Raw genomic sequence first — 23,586 nt, 5'->3', positions numbered from 1 at the left:
AGATTGGATCCAAGTAACCGACTAATCCGGTTTTAGGAATTATTGATTGACGTGTTCGTTGGGGATTGGGATCAGGGTATTATTGTCCAGGAATTTATTATGACTCGGTTTGGGTTAGCACGATTACTTGGTCTCCACACCCATTGCCGACTTTCTTTTTACCTCTCTTGAGCACGTGTGTACATTTATTAACGTGCGTACGCGTTTCCACTCTTCTCACCATCTCACGTAACTTGATATTGCAAGCAAGACAGCTTAAACTGTTAAAACTATGTCGAGATACACAACACAATTTAAAGTGGAAGTCTGTATTTCAAGATAAATATGTGTATTTCAAAACGATCCAACGGTTAAATAATACTGTTACAGAAATTAATCTCTGTATCCAGTTATAGAGAAACCGATATCAACAGCTGTCTATATATTTCACACCCAAAGCCCAAAGTGTAACGGTGTTAGATAAAGCTATCAAAAAAAATAAAATCACTTACAAATCACTTGTTTTTCAAAAAAAAATAAATCACTTACAAATCACTAAAATAAAAAGATTCTGTGCGTCGTAAAATACATTATAGAAATAGGTTCTGAACGCCAGACCACCAGTGCTAAAAATGAATTTCAAAATATCGGTAAATTGCATGACTCAAGCCTGGAGGTCACATGCACAACTCCTTTACTTCTACCACCATCTGGGACAAGACCCTTGGTTTTTTCAATATTCAAGATGGAAAAATTTACAAAATTAATAACAAGAAAGCCTAATTTGGACTGAACAGACCCTTTTTTAGACGATAGTAACACCTCTTTGCGGCGAAGAACTAATCGATTACAAAGAAGATAAAACTTCTGATTCATTGGATTGTGTTATGGAAGCTAACAACCCAGGGGTGTGCGCAGTCACCAAGCGAATTAGTCACTCTTAAATTCATTCATCCATAGAAAGACGATGAATAGAAGAAGAGTCAAACTTAACTCTGGGTTCCATTACTTCTATTTATATATGATCTTAAGCTTACAGGGTGTCATCACGAAAAGCTTGTATGTAATAATGTCAATGACTAATTATCAAACAAAGCCGGTATGATATATTGAGGTCAAGGCAAAACTTTAAGACTATAATAAGTTCTACTTCAAGGAACAAAATTCTTAAACCCATTCCTACCAGCGGAATAATTTAGCTTTCCATGTCTATTATCATTCAAGAACTCCAAGTCCTAATATATCCTACACTAAACTGAGATGCAAAGAGTGTCAAAATCCTTTAAAAGATGGTATGTAGTCTATCGAAAAATAAATCATTTAAGAGATGAAAAAAACAAATACGGTTGCATTAAGTCATTAACTGTACGCCACCAACGTAAAAAGTACATGCCTAGATAGTTGGATTCAATAATCAACATAAATCTTTACCAAGAAAAAGAGTAATCAATATAAATTACTTCAGCAATGTTATAGTAGTGACGACATGCAGTACTCTTTCTGAAGATATTAACTTTGTCAGTCCTTAACGCAACACACATGCTTCAATATAAATTGGAACTTCTACAGATCCACTATTTATTCAAATATCTAACTACAAAAATCCCTAGGTCCATTCTCATATAATGCAACATGTTTCCAACGATCACAACAATCTGAAATTTTGTTTTCACAAACAAAGCAAGTAACTCCACTGCATCGCTCGTTAATTGCATGTTATCAAGTATGCTGTGTTCCACAATACTCACTGGGATTCTCCTGATCCATTAGATGAAAATTTACTTTAACCACAGCTGGGAGAGGGGTTTCCCATTACGGCATGCAGTGACACAGTCAAGCACCAGCTCCCTCACCTGTTTTTCCACATCTTCCATCGGAAGGCAGGCATCAATAATCTGCACCAGCAAAAGGCAAACAGTCACCAAAGGAAATACTCCACACAATACAAAAATACACGTTTGGGTAATGACCTTGAAAAAGAGAATAAGGGGTTTGAATTGTCAGAATACACGTACAAAGGAGATAGAGGGAAGAAAAACTAATTGTAGGGGTACCTTCTCTCAGTGTCTCATGCTTTCAGCACAAACACCATGTACTTGGTTAGTCTTGGTATTCATAAAGCACTCTGACAAGACAACAAAATCCATGCGGAACAACTTTTGCAACGAGGGCAGGCACGCATCATTGCTTGTATGGAATTTTTTTCCAGTGAATCTTCTATGAACTTTTATCATACGCATATCTCAGGTGACTTCCCATATAGGAAAGAACTAACTTCCACAAGTTTGACTAGCAGGTCAAAGGAGTGGGATTTTCTATTCTATCTCATTCTTCACTCCTTATCCTTCAAATTTAACTATCTTTTTATCCAACCCAGTTTCTTGCCTAACCATATTCTTTTTGTCCACATCAGTCGAAGCTCTTATCCTCTATTACGGATCTCCCTAGTCATTTCTCTTTAATCAAAATATATTGTATCCTAACGCTTTCTTAATATGCTTACTCCAAATATACTGGCTTACCTGCCACGTATCATCACGGAGAATCTGGTAATGTTGGGAAACTTTTTGTTGAAACTCAAGCTGCTCGTATTTCTCAACTCCATAACCTCCTCTATCTGCTGCTTTCTGAAACAATTCAGAAAAAAACATAATAATATATCATATCTCATAAAGCAAAAGGCACCAAGAATGAATCATGTAGGGAGAAGTATCAAGTCACAATGATATGTATATTTGGGTTGTGGTGCTTTACTAATTACTGCTATCGATTATACTGAAAGAACCACTGGACATAAGTACAAAGTACAAACTGCTTCTCCTTTGCATCAGTGTTTAAATGGCTATCACGCCTTTCTTCATAAAGCTCTTACCACGGAACCTCTGCATAGTGGCTTTTTACCTTCTAAATAAATGTAACTAATCAGCTCAACAGGGTTTTCCTTTGAGCTATTTTTAGTGAAGGTGGATCAAGACTTGGAAGTTCAATTACTAGTCTCCCTATACAGTCAGAGACTATAAGTACACTAGTAAAGCATTGCAGATAGCAGAGTAACCAGCATTACCTCCGGAGGTATGTCAAGGTACAGTACTAAATCTGGAGCCAGCAACCCAATTTCTGGAGCCTGCAAGATAAGTCATTCTTCAATAGCAGTACACATAAGAAGTTCCAGGTAAATACCATTTCAAGGGATATCCTCACCTTGCACCAATCAATATCAAGTCCTTTTGCTGACGAGAAAGCAACGCCAGAATAAGAATAACGATCAACAATAAGAGTGGTTCCACTTTTTAGCTTACTTTCCATCAGTGACCTGCAGAAATAAGTATTTTCAAGTTGTCAACAAAGTACTAGTGCATTATATTTTTATAAAGCAGTCGTAATAATTTCATGGAAAAATGTGGGTCCTTAGAAATGAACTTAATATACTAGAAAGAAACTCGCAAAAAGGAAAATAAAACAAACCTCTTCTCCCAACGATTCGCACTGAAAAGAAGATGAATTGCACGATCATCCAACTGTGATTTGTTTGCAAGATAAGATGATATCATTTCCCCAACACCCGTCTTTCTGTCAGGAAACCGCCATGACTCAACTGAAAATCCTAGCCCCTCTAAAAAAGAGAGTAATCCATTACACTGTGAGGTCTTCCCACTACGGTCCAAACCTTCTAAAACAACCAAGGCACCTCTTTGGTTATCAATCTGACCGTCTTCCATTCCAATTTGAGTAGAATAAGTCTTCTTTGGAAAGTTCAACTGGAACTTTGAGGGCTTGGTAGCTTTAGCAGTTCCAAATATTCTAGAAATAAAAGAAATCTTTCAGAGACAATAGTTTCAATAGCAATTCGACAGTGGTCTGCTTCTCAAATAAGTGGAAAAAAAGCAAGAAAAAATAATAATAATAAAAAATAATAATTGACAATGTGATTTTGGAAAGTTGCAAGTCATATTCTAGAAGCTTCTAAGAAATTACATTGTCAGGCATCAAATATGAATGTGATCATTAGAGTGCATTATCCCAGTTAAATGAAATCCATTAGAAAAATCTTGTAGTTGAGTTCAATCCCGACTGCATTGTTATTAAGAAGAGAAAAGAGGTGAGTCTACTCACAAAGGCTTTGCAATTGTAAAACATCTGGTATGTGTCATATCATTTTCTGCAATACTAACAACCATACAAGTCACAAATACACTAATGCAGTACTGAATTGATCAAACGATAACTACGCATCATCGATTTGTAACACTAGTAAAAGAGAGAGAGAATACCTGGTGGCGGTTGTTAGTGTGGATGAAGTAATAACAGGGGAAAGAGTATTGGTCACGCTAGAAAAAGTAAAGAGATGGAAAACTCGGATTTTCAGAAAAATGTTGAAATTTAAACGTGCAAATATTTCGTAAATTTCGGTAAAATATTTTCCGGGTAAATACTTTTCTGTGGGATACTGGGATCAGATACATTGTCTGAGTTGAGAAACGAGTGTGGGTTTAGAAAAACAATTTAGCATCGGTATTTGTTACTGACCCATATTGTGTTGGGCACATAGTTTGGAATTTCGGAATTTTTAGAATTCCGACAAATTTAAAAACTGAAATTCATTAAATTTCAACTCCTATTATATTCGGAATTTTGGATGATTCAGAATTTCAGATATTTCGACTCTATATTCGGAATTCTAGTTTTTTGAAAAACTAGAATTTCATACAGAATTCCAAAGTTTCGTTCGGAATCACGAACTATGGTTGGGCATACCCAAAAACAAAAACAACTATTACAAGTGTAAGTGTGTCATTGGTGTGTTGTGCACCTCCCAAACCAACGTGAAATTTTCATTTTCAGCCTTTCTCTCCTTTTCCACCATCCTAAACCTTAAACAATAAAAACTATATCCTAACACTAACATTAAACACTAGGGCTGAATATGCATGTGACTAGGGTTGGATATGCATGTGTAAAATTTGAACACCCTTGGCTTAAACGACCCGACTAGGTCGTTCGTTGTGCACACCAAACGGTCTGGTCACACCGTCTGTACTGAGTCCAAAACGATATGTCTATGTCATTTGGGATTTGGACTTAGAAAAATCCTCAACGATATGGCCACACCGTTTGGACTAAGTCCCCAACGATATGGCCACACCATTGGGACTAAGTCTAATAATTTAGCAGTGAGTGGAATCAACCTCCTCCTGAAATGAGACCACCTGGTCATTGCTATAAAGGTATCTATACTATATAATGATCTTTAGTTTGAAGTTTTTTTTGTGTTTGGTTGATGTGAATTGTGGTTTGGAGTTTTTGAAGGACTATGCAATAGAGACACTCTTAAAGTAGACATCGTCAACTGTGGAAGGAAAGAAATTACAGGAAGTGCATATTGATATTCGACGTGATTGGAATATTGCAGCTATTAATTTTGTCCTTAAGGTTATTCTCTTCTTGATTAGTAGCGAATATCTGGGGAGTTGTGAACTCTTGAAATTTATTTTATTTTATTCTATTATTGTTATTATTATTATTATTATTTCTAGGGTTATAGTACGAGGAAACTGGAATTTGGTGTCAGCATAAGGAAGAGACTTCAAAGTGCCTCTTTTGGACTAGTTCATGAAGATACCAACATTGTAGGTGCAAAAAAGGGCTTCAGTATATGGCCAGGTTATTAAATTTTTTTACCTTTTGATCAATGAAATAGAATTATGTGAATACAGGAAACCAAGGCCCAAAATATCGATATCGATGAATATATCGGTGTATCCAAAAACCGATATATATCGGATATTTCGGATATATTTTTTTTTTGGTCCAAACTATTTAAACTATTTAAAATATCGGATATATAGGAAATATCGGATATATATGGAAATATATTTTATATTTTAAAATGGTAAAATGGTCAAAAAAGATTAACCGAAATATCGATTATATCGGCGATATAAAGTTTTATATCGGAAATTCCGATATATATCGGAAAAAAGGGTTCTATATTCGGTGGATATATGTCGGAAATATCGATGTCGGTGTACCAAAATACCGATATATATCGGTGATATATCGGATATATCGGCGATATTTTGGTCCATGCAGGAAACAACTCAAAACTGGGATAAATCTAAATGGGTATACCAGTAAACAATAATTGCATGTTTTCATTGAGTTGTTAATTGATATCACTTAATTCACATGGCGGGAGTTAAAAAATTTATCTTCTGTGATACATTCATGATTCATGCATCATAACATCTTGTTTTGTTTCTACTTATTATAAAATATCATTTCAAGAAAAATTTAGATCAATCTTCATTCAATGGAAAATGGCTTCCTATTCAGACGGAGATATTAGAGGAAACCAACTTGTTTTCATTATGTACGAAAGTATCAACCTGCCTCTTCAATATGAAGGGTGACTTTGGCATTACAATGATGGATTTAGTGGTTCGCAAGGGGTGACAGTGGCAACCCCAAAATTTTATATATTAGAATCAGTTAAAATGTTGTAAGAAAGGTAAGAAAATGTTGAATCTTTAAGAGCCTGCGACCACAAATAATTTTTCGTAAGTTTGAACGCCCTTCCAAGCCACCCCAAACAAGCCACCCCAAACTCATATTCCTGGCTCCGTGACTGGGTTTGGAAAATTAGAAAGAAAGCAGTTTAATCACTATCTCCACCATTTTACACTTTAAAAAGTCAAACTTCATAAAAAAAAATATATATACCATGAATTAAAACATACATTTTTCATAACATTTTTCCCATGAAAAATGGTCCGTGAGTTTTTAAGTTCTTCGTTTGTAGTAGTAGAAGAAAATCCTTCCACTACTTTAATAGAGAAGAAGAGACACTTGGTTGATATATGGTATACACTTTAGACTGTATAATATATAGAATAACCTAATGTTGATAGGCTTCATTTGTGCACTCTGAAATAGAACCAACAACAATCACTTTCCTCGCTGATGCCTTGTCCAGTTATATGAGTTTTTCTCACCAACTTTTGATGGTATGGAAAGGCTTCTTCATAAAGGTGAAATAGATAGATCTTCTACTTAGTCTTCAGATTCCAAAGAGAAAACAGTTCGCATAGCAAGGAAGCAACAAAGCACTATCTTCCACAGCCATTGGCTGCCTGAATGGATTTAACTGAATCTGCAAAACACAGTGGTCATCACAACTAATTGGACTTGTGATCCTCTTATACATTTGTAAAATTAGCAAATAAACATACATTTACATACAGGTATTGTAAGAGGACACCCCGTCACAGTGCTTATGCAAGACGCTGCCAAATGTGCAGCTTCTTCACAATAGTCACTAAATACTGCAGGCACATCCATTTCCTTTATTAGTTCCTGAAAATAATGATGCATAAAAAGTTAGGAATTTTGGCTTTAAGAATGTTGTGTTGATCTCTGAAATGGAAAGAAAAATAACTCATTTTATATTTCCTGAAATACACAGCACTTATATCAAAGAGCTCTCTAGTACTGATTGACTGTAAGTATATAAGAGAGAAGAGTTCTAAATGACGGCAGCCTTCTACTAGATTGTATGCTTCTTATAAGAAGTACTTCATTTCTCACCGCTAGCCGAAACAAAAGGTGGGCAAGTCTCAGACTAAAAGACACCACTGAAGCATATACCTAAGCGAGTTCTACAAACAACCTAGATCTTAATGAGACATGTTCCTCTCCCTTTAGGATAGTGCATTACAGTTTAACACGTCATGCTTTCAAGGTCCTTGTGTATTCCTTTATTGTTATAAATTTTGAATTACTCCAAGCCTCAAGGGTGGGTGAGGAGGAACATTCTTATAATTTTCTAGAAATGTACTTCTTTCCTATAAGGCCCATGCAGTTTGTCTTGCGTAGTATTCTCCCTTGCAAAATGAAAACCAGCCAATTCCAACTATAAACATTTATTCAAAAAAGGGAGGAGAAAGGAAATCAATTCCTTAATAAAGACGTACAATAGTCGGTAACCACTTTTAAGAATAAGCAGCTAAACCGGCATTTGCAGCAAAAACAAAATGAGGCAAAGAATCCTGCAACAGAGAATGAACATCAGTGCAAAGTTTGTTTTTCTATAAAAGCACCGTATAATACAGCTTTTCAAATAAGTAGAAGAAATTTTTTGAACCACAGAGAGAGAGAGAGAGAGAGAGAGAGAGAGAGAGAGAACCTTCACAATATCTTTACATCTGTCATGGTAAAATCCTCGATGGAGCTTCAAAGTCACTGTAGAAATTTTATCATTTGAAGACACCTGACTAGCTTTCCCACTTGCAGAGTTACAGGTGCAGCCACTCTCAAGGCAATGACAGTAGCTACATAGATCGATCTTCTCACCATCCCTACTCATCCAAATGTGTGAAAATTATAAATGAATAGCAAAAAAGTTTTGTCATCAGTCAAGTAGATCTGAGCAAATAACAACAAATCTCAGTGGACAAAACACAGGGAACAGTGATGGTTTGGTTCACGAGATACACCTGGAATCAAGAGATATTGGACAAATCTCAACAACCATCCTAGAAACGACGCTTTGGATATTGAGACCTGGTGTAAATTGGCCAGGTCTACCTTTGAATCGCCATATAGCAAAACAAACGGGATGACCAAAACTATAAGCATTTCACATGGCCAATGTACTAAAAATGAACAAGACGAGAGCTTAAGATATCTATTGGCAGGGCCAGAAATGACAAAATGATATTCAGGTGCATTTGCTATCATAGTATCTTTTATTATAACACAGGTGGAAACAAAATGCCCACTTTGTACAAACTGGTTCTAAAGAATCAACTTTCTGACCCGAGGTGAGATGTTAAGTGACAGCCGTGGTCTTTTATTGAACTCCAACTTAGATTTTGGAATAGCTACAAGCACCCAGTAATAACAATGTACAAACCTAGATTTCGGAATAGCTGGTCCAATAAGTTCTATATGAATCTGAAGACCAGGAAATAGTGCTTGTAACTCCGCAAAAACAGCAAGTTGAAGAAGCTCTCTTTCAGGCCCTACGAAGAAAGTAAAAGCTAGTGAGACCACAATATGTGATTTTTAGAGTAAAAGCCTTAAAAATAGATCCATACTTCAAATTTGATCTTAGTTTTACAACCGAAGCGTATAAAATATCTTCTTGTTCTTAGCTGGGAAATCATGGGGGCCACAAAATAACTTCATATCTCCTAAGAAAAAGGACAATGAATGAGAGTATGACTCACTGACTCCCCATCAACCATACACAAGGGACAAATGTTAATGATTATTTTCTTTCTCCTAATGAGTTTGAGATTGTTTATGGTCAAAATCTTATTAAGGGTCGCACACCAAATAAAAAAAAGAAACGAAACACGAAATCTTTGCAGACCAAATAAAAGAACTATGAAAGTCTGGAATTATGACCCCTTGGGTGTTAACCGGTAGATGAGAACACAAAGAAAAGTAGAAAGACTTAGTTGAGAATTTTCCATTCTTTTTCTATAGTCTAGTGCCGACGATCCCTATCCGGTCTCACAGGAGGAATCGCCTCCAGCATAAGCGAGAGGGTGATAATGCTCGAAATATCCTGATCAGTTAAGTGAATATGAATCTCCAAATCCCACTCAAGATTATTGTTATTTAGACGCATGAAAACACAAATGGGGCGATTTTTAAAAAATGAGATGGCATAAAGTCTTGGGAAAGACAAGAATAACGGTCTCTCTGCTACCCATCTATCCTCCCAAAATCTAATTCTACCCGCGTCACCTAAGACGTACGTGATTTCTCTCTGAAACTCAACGAGACCTCTCTGAATACTCTTCCAAACCCAACACCCGTAAAGACCCGAATTCCCTACGTTATACCAGCCTAGATTGGTCTCACCAAATCACGATTTGACCACACGCCTCCAAAGCCTTTCACTTTCTTCCCCAAATCCAAAGCCATCTTCCCATAAGGGTAGAATTACACTCACGAATCCTCCGCAAACCCAGACCCCCGTTATTCTTCGATATACAAACAATTTTCCAGTTAACAAGATGATACCTATGATTCTCTTCCTTGTCATCCCATAAAAAATTCCTAATGATCTTTTCAACTCTTTTGACCACGCTCTGTGGCATCCTAAAAGGGGACATAACATAAACCGGAAGACTTGAAAGAGAACTCTTAATCAAAATCACTCTCGCACCTCTCGAAAGGTACCACCAATAACACTGGTTTACCTATAGTAGCAAGAGACACAATATGCAGTAACATCAAAATTGAACCGATTGAGACAAGAGTTTGATATGAGATTTAACCATCTCATGCAAAATATATGGAGTAGAAGGACAAAGAGATATTACCTAGATAGTGTATATGAAATTTGCCGCAGAATTCAGAAGCCGGCCTCTTTTCAGCAAGCAGAATAGAATGATACATGGTAAGTGGCTGAAATAATCAGGTCAACATCAGTTACTGTGCAAGGGTTCGATAAAACTATATATGGTCACCACATAACGCAATATGGCCTTAAACTGTTTTTCGTCACACGTTCTTAAAAGAAGGACAACTTACTTGGACTGAATATCAAAACAAGGATAGTTACTAATCAAAAGAATATAAATCTTGTATACATATATATGTGGGTATATGAAAAACGTGACACATATTAGTCTCTAGCTGTGTTGCATGGGTACAGGTACGAGTGTCGGGTTTGGACACGGGTACGGCAATTTGGACACGGCAAGGTTTGAAAATCAGGATACGGAGACACGGCTAATATTATAATTTTTCTAAAAAGAAATTATTTTAAATCTAAAATATTGAATCTTGAAAAGCACACTGTTAAGGGCATAAGGTAGTTGGATTCTATAATGATGATGTTTGAAATTGTACCTAGAAATTTAGTTGTATCCACATGACAAGGCTCATTGGACTTTGAAAGTTTGAAACAATTAGCAATTATTACTAGTTAGAGGTTTAAACACCCATTCTAGAAAAGCCCAGCCCGAATTTTTTGTTTCAAGACTGGCCCATTTGTTATTTCCACCTATTTTAAGTTGCTGACATCAGCAACTTAAGTAGATCTTCTTCCTTCTATTTTCCAAAACCCTAGATCTGGTTGTACAGCTGCCATGACCAAACAAGATAGAGAAAGAGAGGAAAGAAAAAGAAGAAAATTTGCGCAAGGGAGACTCACCACCGGTCAGTATTCCTACCTCTCCTCTCTATCTCTTTGAATAAGTTTTTTTTCCCCCTTCGACTCCGACCACAAATCTGTATCATGTCGGTGTCAGTACGACACGACACGGGACACACAGGGAATTTCGGCGTACCCATGCAACACAGGTCTCTAGTTTGCAGATATACACTTTACTAAATTAAAACCCAAGAAAGCAACAAACATTTACTTAATCAAAATCAGATCTATGAGTCTATAGTAAACAAAAGATCCATATGCAAATAATGAAGAATAGCTGGCAGGTGAAAAAAATAACAATAAAATTTTTAATGGCTCTCATGTTTGAACTACTAAACTAAGGAATCCCATACCCAATGAAGTAACAAAGCAATAGGTGAATGTAGTGGGAGAGACCTCCATTTATAGTAGTCCTTCCAACATCTCAACTGTATTGAGATTGGAATTACTGGTTCTGCATATTTATTTCAAAAATAAATTAACATGTTATTTGTGACAGAACCATAGAAAAAGTAAGAGACAAAATATACCACAGCAGGGGCATGAATCACTGGGAAGGCTCCACTCATCATCAACCCTACCAATATAATAAGACTTGTGAATACAAGGGAAGAAATAAAATTAGATGTATTGACAAATCTTCAAACACTCTAGATATAGTCCCCATGAGGAAATGTGTACACATTTGTATTTTCATATCCTCCAACAATGCATACCCCATTTATTTGATCAATACATTTGCTTATGATAGTTTCTTTAAAACTGCTCGGCGTGACTAACTTTAAAAAGAGACCATGAGTACATCAAATATTAGTGGTACTGGGTTATAGACATCAAACATAACAGTACATGTGGGAGCACTAGACGAGGCAGTAGTCGAGCCATAGTTTCTCTCATGGGTGGGTATGACTATAACCACTGGTAAAAAGCTTTTCTTAATTTCTTAATCTAATACATGGTCAATAAAATATTGATTTTTTGAACTAAATGAAAAACTGATGTTCTTTTGATTTTACAAAATGCTACCAATCATTTCTCCTCCTGTTCTAAAGTAACGACTATGGATATTTGTCCAGATCGACATCACTGTCAGCCTGCCTGCAGTAATTTTGTCTCCCTCTGTCTCACTAAAATGGCGGTCCAAATACAAAAGGAAAAATATTGTTCAAAACTGCGGTGCTTACAATTTCAAAAAGGTGCTTTGAATCAATTCTCATAAAACAGTCCACCAAATCCTACTTTAAAAACTAACAATAAATACACAGTTGATGTCCTTGCCTAAAGCTAGTACAGTGTACATTCTTCACGGTGTGTATGGATTCCATGAAACTCTGTGAATAGTTGACATTTGGATTGGTGAAATTCTCAACTCAGTGATAAAAACTGAGAGCAAGTCCATTAAAATAACCTAGAGAAAATGCCTAAGTGATAAGATATGATTAACTCTTGTTGTTTCAAGCTATCATGAAGTCAACTTTCCTTGTTATTTATATGATTTGAGCTCCGTCTACATTTTCACTAGTGTTTACCTATACTAGAATATTGCTCCAACTTTGGCATTCGTTCAGACTATAGTTCCCATTTTCCCATTCCAGCCTAAAGTAATCACCATACGGAAATGATAGATGGTACATACAACTGCGCCATTAAGGATGCCATTCATGTTCATAGACTTGTTGTAAACATTAAATGTAAATTCACATTAATAACCAAACAAATCCATGTGAATAAACAGAACGATAAGAATTGTTAACCAACCTTGAATAACTAAATGAACTTGACCCCGAGCAATTACACTCGTATTTCCACATTCCTACTTTATGGAGACACCTATCCATAAGAAACGAACATCGACTCCTCCTCTTTTCACATATCTACTACAGACATAACAAAAATTAAAAAATTAATCCAATCCATAACATGAATGAAAAAAAGTGTGTGTGCTCAGTCACATGATCATTTAATTACCTGGACCGTTGCTTCCATAGAGAATGTAAATGGGAAATCATGTAAGACATCGACACGTCTCATTTGTTGTTCTAATCTTTCACATTCTTCTTTATGTTCACTCCAATGTGACACCTGTACACCAAATGTTTAACAAACTCATTACAACATTCCAATACTTAATTTGTGCTATTCAATTTATATGAATAAAATACCTGATGAGAAGTCGAGCAATAAGCAACGGCTCCACACTGACCGCAACGCCTCGTGGCTGCTCCGATGCAGCGTCCTGCAACGCTGCTGCTTCCTTTCGCTGCGCACTCCATTTTTTTTTTTTTTTTTTTAGTGCGAGACTGCAAACTACTTCTACACGCAGTTAAAAACTAACATTTCGGAATTTTGGTTGAACTAATACAAATATTTCGGAATTTACGAATTTCGGTCAAGAGGGATTTTAATCCCCCAATATTTCGCTACCAAATGCACGTGCTTCTGTTGGGACCGGCCCGGCCCAAAAGTAGAGAACTAGAGAAGTGTAATTTTTTATAGATCATTGAGACCATTGACTGTTATGCTAGTTCTTCTGTTAATGCCTTTAGAAGTAAATTATGTTAGCAACTTAGCATGACGCTCTTCCTAGTTTCGGGCTCAAAAGCATAGGTGTGATTGTGTTAACACCCAGTCAAGTGAGCATTACCCAGTTTCATATATTTAGGTTTGGTTTTTACCTTATCACAAAACCACTCTCATGATCATTAAGCCAATAATATCTCTGCAAAATTGGAAGTGCAATGAAGTCATTTTCAATATACTTGAACAATTTGGGAAACGAGACAGTGACTCAATACAAGTTACAACCAAGTCACCAACCAGTGAAGTTCCAAAATTCCAATTTATTTATGGTCCTAAAATTTACATCCACGTCTCCGGTGACTATCCTTTTATCCAACCGTCTAACATGGCTGAATAATTCAACATCCACAAGCCCCAAGGAAAACAGGACAGAAAAAAATCCACCAATAATCCGAATAGTAATCTTTAGAGACATTCTCAGATGATAGGTATAATAATACCATAAAAGAGATATACGAAGAACCAGAAGCAAGACCCGACTTTGCATTTGAACAATAAACTAACATTAAGGGTACACCATAATTAAAATCCATCAAAAGTCATGTGTAAATGTTAGAGGATAGCCATAGTTAGCGTATTGAGGACATACACAACATTGGGCCATCTCTTCTTTGACAATGTTTAAAAAAAAAATGTATCAATGTGAGGTGTTTCCTTCTTCAGCATATGTACTGGTTGGTGAGGCTGAGAATGAGAAAGAAAGTCATGCAAGTTGTCGGATTGGTTGACCCCCGGCAATTTCAACGTACCACGACTTCCAAGCTTCCATGTAATGAGAAAAGAGCTCGCTCAAAGCTGCCACACCATCAAGTAAGATAAACACTTGGTTAGGTATGAGATACTCATAAGTTCCAATATCATTACAGAAGCTCATATCCCCTAAATTCCTTAAGTAAGAATATTAAAAAGTTATCAACTAGTAATGCTGTTTTAAAGCACAATCGCAACTGTTTGGACTTATTGCTGCTAAGTTGTTGATAAACAGCAAAGATAAACTTGAGTTGCAATCTGCAATTCGCCAAGGCAGAACGTTATAATACTTCAATATTATTATAGCAAACATCTTTTCACAGTTGATGTGCCTGTGAACATATGTGAGTTTTGATTTTCTTAGTGTGCATGCACATATGTGAATTTTTATTTTCTTCAGCAGTATAGGAAATTGTAGAAATATGTCTAAAGAGGAATTCTGCGAAGATATATACAACAAAAATGAGAGCAAACAACTACAACTGATGCATACTAGCTATGATTAACAAGAAATTCACACGCAAGCCATATCAATTCCACTGTACTTCAATATGTCGACTATTAGTATACTTAAGTAATAATGCCCTTTCATTAAATCATACTTCGCTATAATTCATTATGTCCAACTAAGGTTTCCTATAAAAAAAAAAAAGTCCAACTAAGTTATAGAAGAGAACATATGGCTCACTGCCAGAATAGATTTCAATGTTCTTAACATGCGATGTCTTTTTAACTATTTCTCTACTGGGAATGATGCCCGTCCATTAACAGATCAACAAAATGACTAAAAAATTCCCTTTATTTTCTTTTATGGTACACAGATCTGCAACCATAGACTGTTGACACGTTTCAACAGACGTTTGATCTTGATTGAAGATCTACGAATAGGGTAAACACCACAGAACAAGGTATAAATTTGGGGGTGCAGGTAGGATGATACAAGCCTAACACAAAACATCTGGTACTACAGCCATTGCAATACTGTCCAATCTTCACCCATGTTCCCAACACCAGATGAGCCAAACAGTATTGTAATGTTGCATTCAGTGGTATTTTAGACCACCATATAAACACTTTACTATTTTGTAAATATAGGGAAACTACCTTGGTTTTGATACTGAGGACGATAAGAGGATGCTAGGCTCTCCCAGTCTTGAACCTTTCTCACATTCTTCTTCTCATTGTTCACAACTTTAGGCAACTCAAGAGGCTTAAAAGGGCCAAACACAACAGCTTTGGAATTATTTTTGGAATTCCTATGATCGTGTTGCATCCAGTTATGATTTTCATCATCTGTAGATTCCTCACATTTTATCTCTGTCTTCATCTTCATCTTCTGGTCTGTTTTCTCAACTATTGCAGGATCTATTCTAGTCCTTTTGTAACTGGTATTAGTAATGTCGAACCCAAATACCCTTTTCTTCGAATCAATAGGCTCTGATAATTCATGAACAGGTTTTCCATCAACTCCCAACCATCTGAATGAGGGCTTTCTGCTCTCCGGGTGATGAGTCTGTATATCAAACACAAGGCCACTGAGTGTGTAAATATTATACAAGATACTAGTTTGTTCTTGCTAAAGTACTACATTTAAACATTATCTTACCTTCTCAATAAGATTTAGGGAAGACAAGACATTTGCAATGTCATACAACCGCCGCACCTTAGCTGCAAAGTTACATTATAAAGGGAAGTATTAGACTATCAGTCCATGAACCTCTTAGCTGTTTTCATGTCTGTCTGTCTGTAAACATATCTATAAACAGTAAAGCATAAAAATGAAATTTGACAATTTTATTACTTCGCATCTGAGATGAATCGTGCATTTCACCGAGCAAGAACTTGGCAGCTTCATCTAGAGAAATCAGATTCGACTGGACAGAAACAGATGTGCAAAATAAAATTAAAAATTTTGAACTAGATGAAAAGATAAAATGTACCACTGAGACACAACTAGCTCATTGTCGAAATGACTTACATCTCTGCATATGAAGAGCTTAACAAAATTCTGAGTTAGAGCAGCAAGTGATTTTTCTCTTCTGTTATCTGCATAACAATCATTTTCAAAATAAATGAAACATCTTAAAAAAGTGGGGAAACCACTTCTTAATTATTATCCAATTACATACGTACAAACAATAAAAAGATGGTAACATGACAGAATCTTCTGAATAAATTGAAAGGGCAACTAATGGAAACAATAAAACTCACCAAGCTTGGAGGACAAAGAACGTTTGAGGTTAAATTTCCTTTCCTCGATTTTGAACGACATTGGTTTCTCATCCCCATCCCAAATCTAAAGTAATAAACAAAAAACACTATTAGTTCTTAACACTTATTAATAGCCAAAAGTAATGTAAGAGATTAAACCCCAAGAAACTCACTTTGCTGAAGCTGTTGTTATCAGTGAAACCCTCTTCCTGCAAGAACAAACAGATCTCAAAATTATGGCAAAGTAGTACCAAAAAAATTATTTATATTAACAAACAATTTAATCACCTTTAGCACATGTAAAGCTTTGGGTATTCCAGCAAACCCAATCCAATAATACCGGTTTTTCGCCTTACGTGCAAGAACCTAAAATTATATTTAAAATATAAAAATTAAATTAAAATATTAAACCAAAATGGTAATCATAAAAAATAAATAAAAATGAATCACACTCACCCCAACACTCTCCAAGACGTTAACAATATCGTAAATCCTTCGCCGCTCAACACCTGCATGTTTTCAAGATTGATACAATTTACAGATCTGAAGTCAATATAATAATAAATAAAATTATTCAGATCTAACCTAATCGACTGGCTGCATCGTCTAATCCAACTGATTCAACTCCGTCTCGGTTATATAAGCTCAAGAAACTAAATCCATAAACAATAAAAAGAAACCACAGTCAATCAAAACAAATATACAGACGTAAATAATAATAAAAAGAAAATTACTTGGTGCATAGAAGGCCAAGAGATTTCTGCTTTCTACTATAAGAATGGTGTCTTTGTTCATTTGGTTTGAAATGAGGTTTATATTGTGGAAGTGAATAACCATCCATCATTGCTTCTTTCTTCTCTACCATTCTTTCCATCTTTCGAGAGACTGTTTTTTTGTGTTGAAGATTTAAGGAAGGAAGATTTATGAACGTTAAATGAGAGAGAGAGAGAGAGAGGGGAGATTCGATTTTAAAACTAAAGTTGGCGGGTTTCAAATTTTGAGTTTAGGTTTGGGATTTCCCGAAGCTAGAGATTGGTAGGTTCGGTTTTTGAAATGAACGAGCCGCGGGAGTTCGAATTCACATCTACGGCGCGCCTTTGGATCTGTTTTTCTGATTTTCCGAAATTGTCCTTGATGGGATGCTTCGATTTCACCGTCGCACGTTTAGGTAAGATGAGAAATATGCATGACTCGCTGATTTTGTCTATTTTTTATAAGACAAAATACCACATTATTATTTATTTCACTCTTTTACAGATCCGACATTGAATAACCATATCACTATAATTTTCAGAAAATTGGGCATTTATTTTTGCCATTTTAGTTCAACCAATTACCTGATATTCAAATATGGTCCAATATTTTTTACCATGTCCATAACTGAATATTGTGAAAAACAGTGTAACCATGAGTGGCAGACATCAGACGAACTGAGGAAAGAATACTAGCCTTTGCAGTTTGCAACAACAGGAGGTATAGCTTGAAGGTGTGCAACAAGGGACACATGGCTGATTACGGTATCATCTGAGAATTGTTTTGAGCTAATTAATAAAGTAAAAAAAATCACTGACAAATCACACCAACGTGATGATTATTATTAGGATACAATGTGAAAGTTGTTCCATTTATACATCCAAAATTATTAAGGACTGCTCAAAATATTCCAAGAAAAACACATCATCCATGCCAATACATTTATGTTTTAGTTTCTACAACAATTTAAGAAAGACTGATGGGTTCACCACACAACTGCTCCACTTCACTCTCTAAAAGCCACAATAAATTTGCTTTAGTACGCCTATATACCCAAGCTTGACTACTTTTATCCCAATCGAACCTTGATGGGCCACTGCAAGAAGAATAATGATCAAGGAACTGACTATGATGAGAAAATAAAAAAAAAAATAGAAACGATTCAATTCATAGCTAGAGATGAAGGGCATAGTATATAATGAAAGAGTTATCAACCTTTTAGGCTTATTCCCTATTACAATGCATTTGATTTAAAAGAATAGCAGAAAACTAATATTTGCTACAAGTTGAACTAAACAATCATTCTGAAGGCTTGATATCTTATTAGCTATGTTGCATGGACACACCATATTTAAAAATAATCCATGTCGGATACATATCCACGTGTCCATGTCAGACACACATACGACACAATGTATTTGATACACCCCATTTTTGATATTTCGCCTTCACATGTATCTGTGTTAATGTAACTTTGCTTATTAGACATCTTAGCTTCAGCAAGTGGGAACATGGGGAAATTCTGATATGTTCAGCCAAAATTTACAATATTCCAGACCAAGCAATCTCTAGTTTGTGAAAATTTTGTCAAAACCTCTTTAATCCCCTTCGAGAATGATTTCTATTTTACTGACATGGAGCTACACCTCAACTAAACAGAAGAAAACTTTAGATGAAGAAAAAGGTCCAACTATGTCAGTAGGCATGTTTCTTTTAGTGATTCGAATTACCAAAACCAATGTATTGCATACTCACGGTAAATTCCTGATAAAAGACGAGAAGATTATATCCATAAAATGCAGTAAATTCTAAAAATTCTAGTGTCTCAGCGATCATGAGTTGGTTTGGCTAAATTTCTATATGGCCCTAGAAACCATCCTTTAAGAAATTTAGTACAATGTTGAGCACCATTGTCACCATTGTCAAAATCACAAATTGACTTAATGCCCCAAGATGGAAGACATAAATGATGTGTAAGATCTCCACGAGATTTAAGAGCGTGAAATATACCCCCATGACAATGAAATATAACCATGACTAACAATTGGTTAAGACAAACAATCAATCCTAGCACTTAACTTGTATCAGAAGTAAAGACGAGTATAATCTTCACGGGGATCATACACTTGCTAGGAGAGAAGTGCATCTGTCTTTGGGCTTTAAGGAAGGCATGTTTCCTGAAACTTATTTTGGTTGACCCTTTGTTTTAACTTTTAACTTTTTAAGGTAGAGTAAGTACTAGAGCTACATGGCCTCTGGTAGAAAAAATAAGAAGGCCATTGAGTGGTGGAGACACAAGCTTCTTTTCTTTTCAAGGTAGGATTGTCCCCTCCCCTTTCAATCAAATACTAATAGAATTCTTTAAAGCAATATGGCATATACAAAAAGCCTCATAAAGGTCTTAAGGAGGTTGAACTGTGAAGCTTCCATAAGGAATTTTCTCTAGGTCTAGAAAAGGAAAAAGGAAAAAAATTCCAGTGTGTAAAGCATTCTGTAACACATAAATTGCATATTTCATACCTCACAGGGGACGATAACCAGAGTTGTCTATTTGGCGTTTGCTTGTTCAACACAAAGGTGCCCAAATTCCCAAGCTTGAGAGTTAAGACTTGGTTCTGGTAACAAACACACAAAGTTAGCTTAAAATCAATGTTTTATATTTACACTTTAAAGCAATTGCAGTCCAAAAACAATTGTCCTCACTCCATAATCTATGTCGAAACCATCAACTTGACTGCAATCACCATATTCCTGAACAAAATTTCAACAAAACAAAAAAATAAAAATAAAAAAATAAACATAAAAGCACAAAGTTGTATATCACAATATTAAGGGGATTGATACAAATGAATTTTTTGTATATCTCCTTATATGAACTATGAATAATTCAATCTAACAACAACCCCCAGAGAATGTTATTATTGATATAAATTTCACACAAAGTAGTGTCCTTACAGAATCTAGTTTTATTTTACAAATAACAATTGGTGATTTTGATTAGTCTGCAAAGTTAATTTTCTCTTTTAGAGAAATATGTTTAGCAGGCGAAAAATTGATAAATTTCACAAACTATGTTTTCAAGATAAATAAATACAACTTAAAAACATACTTCCTGTTTTATTAAGCAAATAATAAAGAGACCATAAATTTCGTAAAATATCTACCTCAAATTTCTCTTGAAGATCATGGATTGTAGAATCAGCTAACTTATGGTACTCATCCTCCTCCAAAAGAGACCTACAATTCCACCATAAACCCTTTTAGAGTCATAACAAATTCAAATAAAATAAACACTGATTGAGATAAGTATTACGCACCGATAATCAATTGAAGCAGGTACTTCAGCTTCATCAAGATTTAGAGGACGAGAACAAAAAGACACTCTAGAAGTAATTGTAGAAGAAAAGAAAGAATGTTCAGACGTTTTGAGTGGTTTTAGAAGAGATTGTGAAGAAGAAGATATCAAATAAGATAGTATAGATGTAGATTTCCGTATTGTTATCTTTCTCAACAGACATCTTGAAGAAGAGAAAAACATCATTTCTATTGTTTACTAGTTCTGGAAGTACTTTTAAGCTTTGGTAGTATCTCAGTTTAGGTATTGGAGTCCTATAGAGCTAGCGGCAAATTGGGCTTACAAATATTAGGGCTAGCAGTTACCAAAACACACTGTGAATGAACGGAGTTCAGATCTGCAAACATATTCAGACAAACAAACATGTTTTGGAGATCAAAAACCAACCAGAAAGCACATAAATATACAGATTAAACAATCGTCACAACATCAGTCACCAATGAATGCAATGTCAATCTGGAATATATGCTAGAATGACCAACAATCCATGTTTTCGGTTAAAGATAGATTTTTAAACAATAACAGATCCTAAATTTCAGAAACAGTGAATGCATCTTTCCATGGAAGAGCATCGGGACATTAGGGAGCAAGAACAAGTTATTCTAGAACTATATATAGGTTTCTACTCAAATTTTGTTATTGATGAAATTACGCTACCTCAATCTATATTTTTAAACCAATCAAATCTCGTTAGTCGATTGTATATTTGGCTTCTCAAATATCCAATGATATTTCTCTCAAATCTCCTTAGCCAAAGCATTTTTTTCTTAGGGTCACTGTTTCTGCCTTTTTTGGTTTCTGTTAAGTGCATAAAGAGCCTAACAGCTCCCCTATACTTTTTGGTTCAGATGATTTGCAATAAGTTACTTCTGAAAATCGTGCATTAAATTTGGTTTAACAAATGTCAACAATACATAGTTGTAGAACCTGTTTTTTTTTTTCTTACAATTTAGCAAAACGAAGTCTGGACTGGATTACTGGACGACTTGTGTATCCAATTCGTGTAAGGTACCAATTGAAACCTATATATAGTTCAGAGATAAATGATTGAATTTCCAAAGTTGTCTTCACGCACACTCAACTAAAGGAAAAAAACCTATTCTTACTCAGCATAAATAACAGATACCCATGAATACCACATCATCTATGTAAATTGAGACCCAAAACAAGCTATATATACCTAAGAACCTACAATGACGAGAACCTAATCAAAGGAGCTTGGAAGTAACAAACGTATATGAAAGGGTCTTGAACAATCAATTCACAGAAACATAATATTAATAATAGCAAGCAATATAATGTTAGAAACAATATAATCAAACTAACAAAGCATTTCAACTTACCCAGAATCGAAAATTAATTAATAAAGGTAGTCTTCAATTTACCAGCGAGAGCCACAAGACAAGTAACACAAAAGAACGAAAATGGAGTCGACTAGAGATCTCAGCAGTATGGGTACGAGTTGTCATTTGGTAATAGACCCAAGCCCAATAACGCACTTTCTTCTCAAGGGCCTAAATTTAGTCCTTTTTAGGCCCACGAGCTACTCTTGTGGAGTTCTCTTATTTATTTCTTTTTATTTTATTTTCTACTTTTTGAATCATTCAGAGTTTATGGACACAAAATATTAGCTCTGAGCTACTACCGACACTAAATTTAAAGTACATGGATCTGAACCTATATTCCTAGTGACTGCCTTGCCAAAAATGACCCAGTGATACCCTCATACTGAGGATGATGTCCTCAGTGGTGCCAGCACGACATCAGAGGATCCTTCTGTATAAGAAGTGAGGACCTTTACGTCTGTGAGAGGAGGGGATGAGGAGTCAGACGGACAGAAACCAAGTGACATTTTGCCCCCTCCCGCTTTCCAAAGTCATGGACGGATGAAATCCTTCACCAATAGTAAGCAAACCAACAAAGCAAAGTAATTACCCAACAGTTTGTACTATACCATAACACTGATTGAGGAGTTATTATGCACAAGAATCATATGCTCAGTCAAGGAATAAAGTAGAACAACCAGATAGTGAAGTATTAACAATTTTTTTTTACCAAGTAACTATTTAAAAAGGCGGCACAAAATGACCCGGTGGAAGAAGTTGTAATAATACCTTTTTCACGATAGTCAAACTTTTCTGAGGAAGCGGGAGACAACGCGCGCGAGTTCAAATGGATTGCAAATAAACAGCCTTTTTAAAGAGTTGCACCAGACTCAGTATTTGCTTTTGGGCCCGAAGCGATCTCAGCAAACAAACAGGAGGGCATCTACTATCTACTATCTATATACTAAAGCAGAGACCTTTAAAAGAGGATTTTCTCTCTCCTATGTGACACTCTAATATGAGAGTTAACATTTTCTCTATCCTATGTGGCAATATGAAAGATAGTATCTTAATAGAGTTTTTCAATTCCATCGTCATAGAACCTCTTTGGAGAGTTTAAGTGTATTTCTAATTCTTATATTTTGAGAGTTTTAGTGTATTTCCAATTCTTATATATTTGATCAAATAAATAAAAATTGCTAAAAAAATAAATGATTTGTAGAAAATAATTTTCTATTACGAATCAAACACTTTTAGTGTTCCAATTCTTATATATTTGATCAAATAAAAAAAAAATTGCTAAAAAATAGGTGATTTGTAAAAACTAATTCCCTATTACAAATCATACAATTTTAGTGTTAATGGTAAAGCATTGACTTATTTCAAATATATCCTTAACACATCATCAAAACATAGTTAAAAACAATTATACAAAAAATAACATCACAAAATATATAATAGAA

General features: G+C 35.4%; 4 protein-coding genes across 9 annotated transcripts; all 4 read right to left on the bottom strand.

Annotated features, from left to right (window-relative positions):
* Window positions 1–1,405: 1,405 nt before the first annotated feature.
* ZEU1 (P-loop containing nucleoside triphosphate hydrolases superfamily protein) lies at window positions 1,406–4,479 on the bottom strand. 5 transcript variants are annotated; one of them, XM_086600628.1, is made up of 7 exons: window positions 4,251–4,479; window positions 4,093–4,138; window positions 3,445–3,780; window positions 3,181–3,292; window positions 3,044–3,103; window positions 2,502–2,606; window positions 1,406–1,874 (listed from the first exon to the last, which is right to left on the bottom strand). In XM_086600628.1, the coding sequence occupies exons 2-7, from the start codon at window positions 4,128–4,130 to the stop codon at window positions 1,758–1,760; spliced, it is 768 nt and encodes a 255-aa protein (XP_086456754.1). In that variant the 5' UTR covers window positions 4,131–4,138; window positions 4,251–4,479; the 3' UTR covers window positions 1,406–1,757. The 5 variants fall into 5 exon arrangements, with proteins under 5 accessions (XP_086456754.1, XP_086456753.1, XP_086456756.1 ...); XM_086600627.1 differs by having other exon boundaries at window positions 4,093–4,146; window positions 4,251–4,440; XM_086600630.1 differs by lacking the exon at window positions 4,093–4,138 and adding an exon at window positions 3,955–4,050 and having other exon boundaries at window positions 4,251–4,313.
* Window positions 4,480–6,676: 2,197 nt separating this feature from the next.
* LOC147508011 (zinc ion binding protein) lies at window positions 6,677–13,609 on the bottom strand. Of its 2 annotated transcripts, none has more exons than XM_086600625.1 (11): window positions 13,312–13,609; window positions 13,118–13,231; window positions 12,908–13,023; window positions 11,680–11,726; window positions 11,503–11,603; window positions 10,314–10,398; window positions 8,891–8,999; window positions 8,162–8,333; window positions 7,950–8,024; window positions 7,219–7,332; window positions 6,677–7,129 (listed from the first exon to the last, which is right to left on the bottom strand). In XM_086600625.1, exons 1-9 carry the CDS (start codon window positions 13,420–13,422, stop codon window positions 7,968–7,970), a joined length of 912 nt encoding a protein of 303 aa, XP_086456751.1. In that variant the 5' UTR covers window positions 13,423–13,609; the 3' UTR covers window positions 6,677–7,129; window positions 7,219–7,332; window positions 7,950–7,967. The 2 variants fall into 2 exon arrangements, with proteins under 2 accessions (XP_086456751.1, XP_086456752.1); XM_086600626.1 differs by having other exon boundaries at window positions 7,209–7,332; window positions 13,312–13,472.
* A 580-nt stretch (window positions 13,610–14,189) lies between these two features.
* On the bottom strand, window positions 14,190–17,709 carry LOC147508010 (E2F transcription factor-like E2FE). Its single transcript, XM_086600623.1, has 11 exons — window positions 17,425–17,709; window positions 17,276–17,343; window positions 17,147–17,199; window positions 16,979–17,056; window positions 16,864–16,899; window positions 16,691–16,775; window positions 16,458–16,525; window positions 16,281–16,353; window positions 16,086–16,147; window positions 15,584–15,992; window positions 14,190–14,524 (listed from the first exon to the last, which is right to left on the bottom strand). The coding sequence occupies exons 1-11, from the start codon at window positions 17,562–17,564 to the stop codon at window positions 14,433–14,435; spliced, it is 1,164 nt and encodes a 387-aa protein (XP_086456749.1). The 5' UTR covers window positions 17,565–17,709; the 3' UTR covers window positions 14,190–14,432.
* A 553-nt stretch (window positions 17,710–18,262) lies between these two features.
* FH (frataxin-like protein) lies at window positions 18,263–22,686 on the bottom strand. The gene is made up of 6 exons (XM_086600624.1): window positions 22,142–22,686; window positions 20,761–21,135; window positions 20,608–20,680; window positions 20,147–20,194; window positions 19,964–20,058; window positions 18,263–18,539 (listed from the first exon to the last, which is right to left on the bottom strand). Exons 2-6 carry the CDS (start codon window positions 20,982–20,984, stop codon window positions 18,410–18,412), a joined length of 570 nt encoding a protein of 189 aa, XP_086456750.1. The 5' UTR covers window positions 20,985–21,135; window positions 22,142–22,686; the 3' UTR covers window positions 18,263–18,409.
* Window positions 22,687–23,586: the final 900 nt, after the last annotated feature.

Source organism: Coptis chinensis, chromosome 3 (genome assembly GCF_015680905.1).
Source record: "Coptis chinensis isolate HL-2020 chromosome 3, ASM1568090v1, whole genome shotgun sequence".
NCBI lineage: Eukaryota > Viridiplantae > Streptophyta > Magnoliopsida > Ranunculales > Ranunculaceae > Coptis > Coptis chinensis.
This window is presented reverse-complemented; position numbering and strand designations above follow the sequence as displayed.

Coding starts and splice junctions, on each gene's coding strand:
- ZEU1 (XM_086600628.1), bottom strand. CDS start 4,130: ATGACACATACCAGATGTTTTACAATTGCAAAGCCTTT. Junction 2,607..3,043: donor ACCTTGACATACCTCCGGAG/GTAATGCTGGTT, acceptor GAATTGTTTCAG/AAAGCAGCAGATAGAGGAGG. Junction 1,875..2,501: donor TCCGTGATGATACGTGGCAG/GTAAGCCAGTAT, acceptor TTGCTGGTGCAG/ATTATTGATGCCTGCCTTCC.
- LOC147508011 (XM_086600625.1), bottom strand. CDS start 13,422: ATGGAGTGCGCAGCGAAAGGAAGCAGCAGCGTTGCAGGACGCTGCATC. Junction 13,232..13,311: donor ATTGCTCGACTTCTCATCAG/GTATTTTATTCA, acceptor TTTGGTGTACAG/GTGTCACATTGGAGTGAACA. Junction 9,000..10,313: donor ATTTCATATACACTATCTAG/GTAATATCTCTT, acceptor CTTTCTTCGTAG/GGCCTGAAAGAGAGCTTCTT.
- LOC147508010 (XM_086600623.1), bottom strand. CDS start 17,564: ATGGAAAGAATGGTAGAGAAGAAAGAAGCAATGATGGATGGTTATTCA. Junction 16,526..16,690: donor TTCTTTGTCCTCCAAGCTTG/GTGAGTTTTATT, acceptor ATTGTTATGCAG/ATAACAGAAGAGAAAAATCA. Junction 16,354..16,457: donor AGCTCTTCATATGCAGAGAT/GTAAGTCATTTC, acceptor GTTTCTGTCCAG/TCGAATCTGATTTCTCTAGA.
- FH (XM_086600624.1), bottom strand. CDS start 20,984: ATGATGTTTTTCTCTTCTTCAAGATGTCTGTTGAGAAAGATAACAATA. Junction 20,681..20,760: donor CCTGCTTCAATTGATTATCG/GTGCGTAATACT, acceptor GTGGAATTGTAG/GTCTCTTTTGGAGGAGGATG. Junction 20,195..20,607: donor ATCTTCAAGAGAAATTTGAG/GTAGATATTTTA, acceptor AATTTTGTTCAG/GAATATGGTGATTGCAGTCA.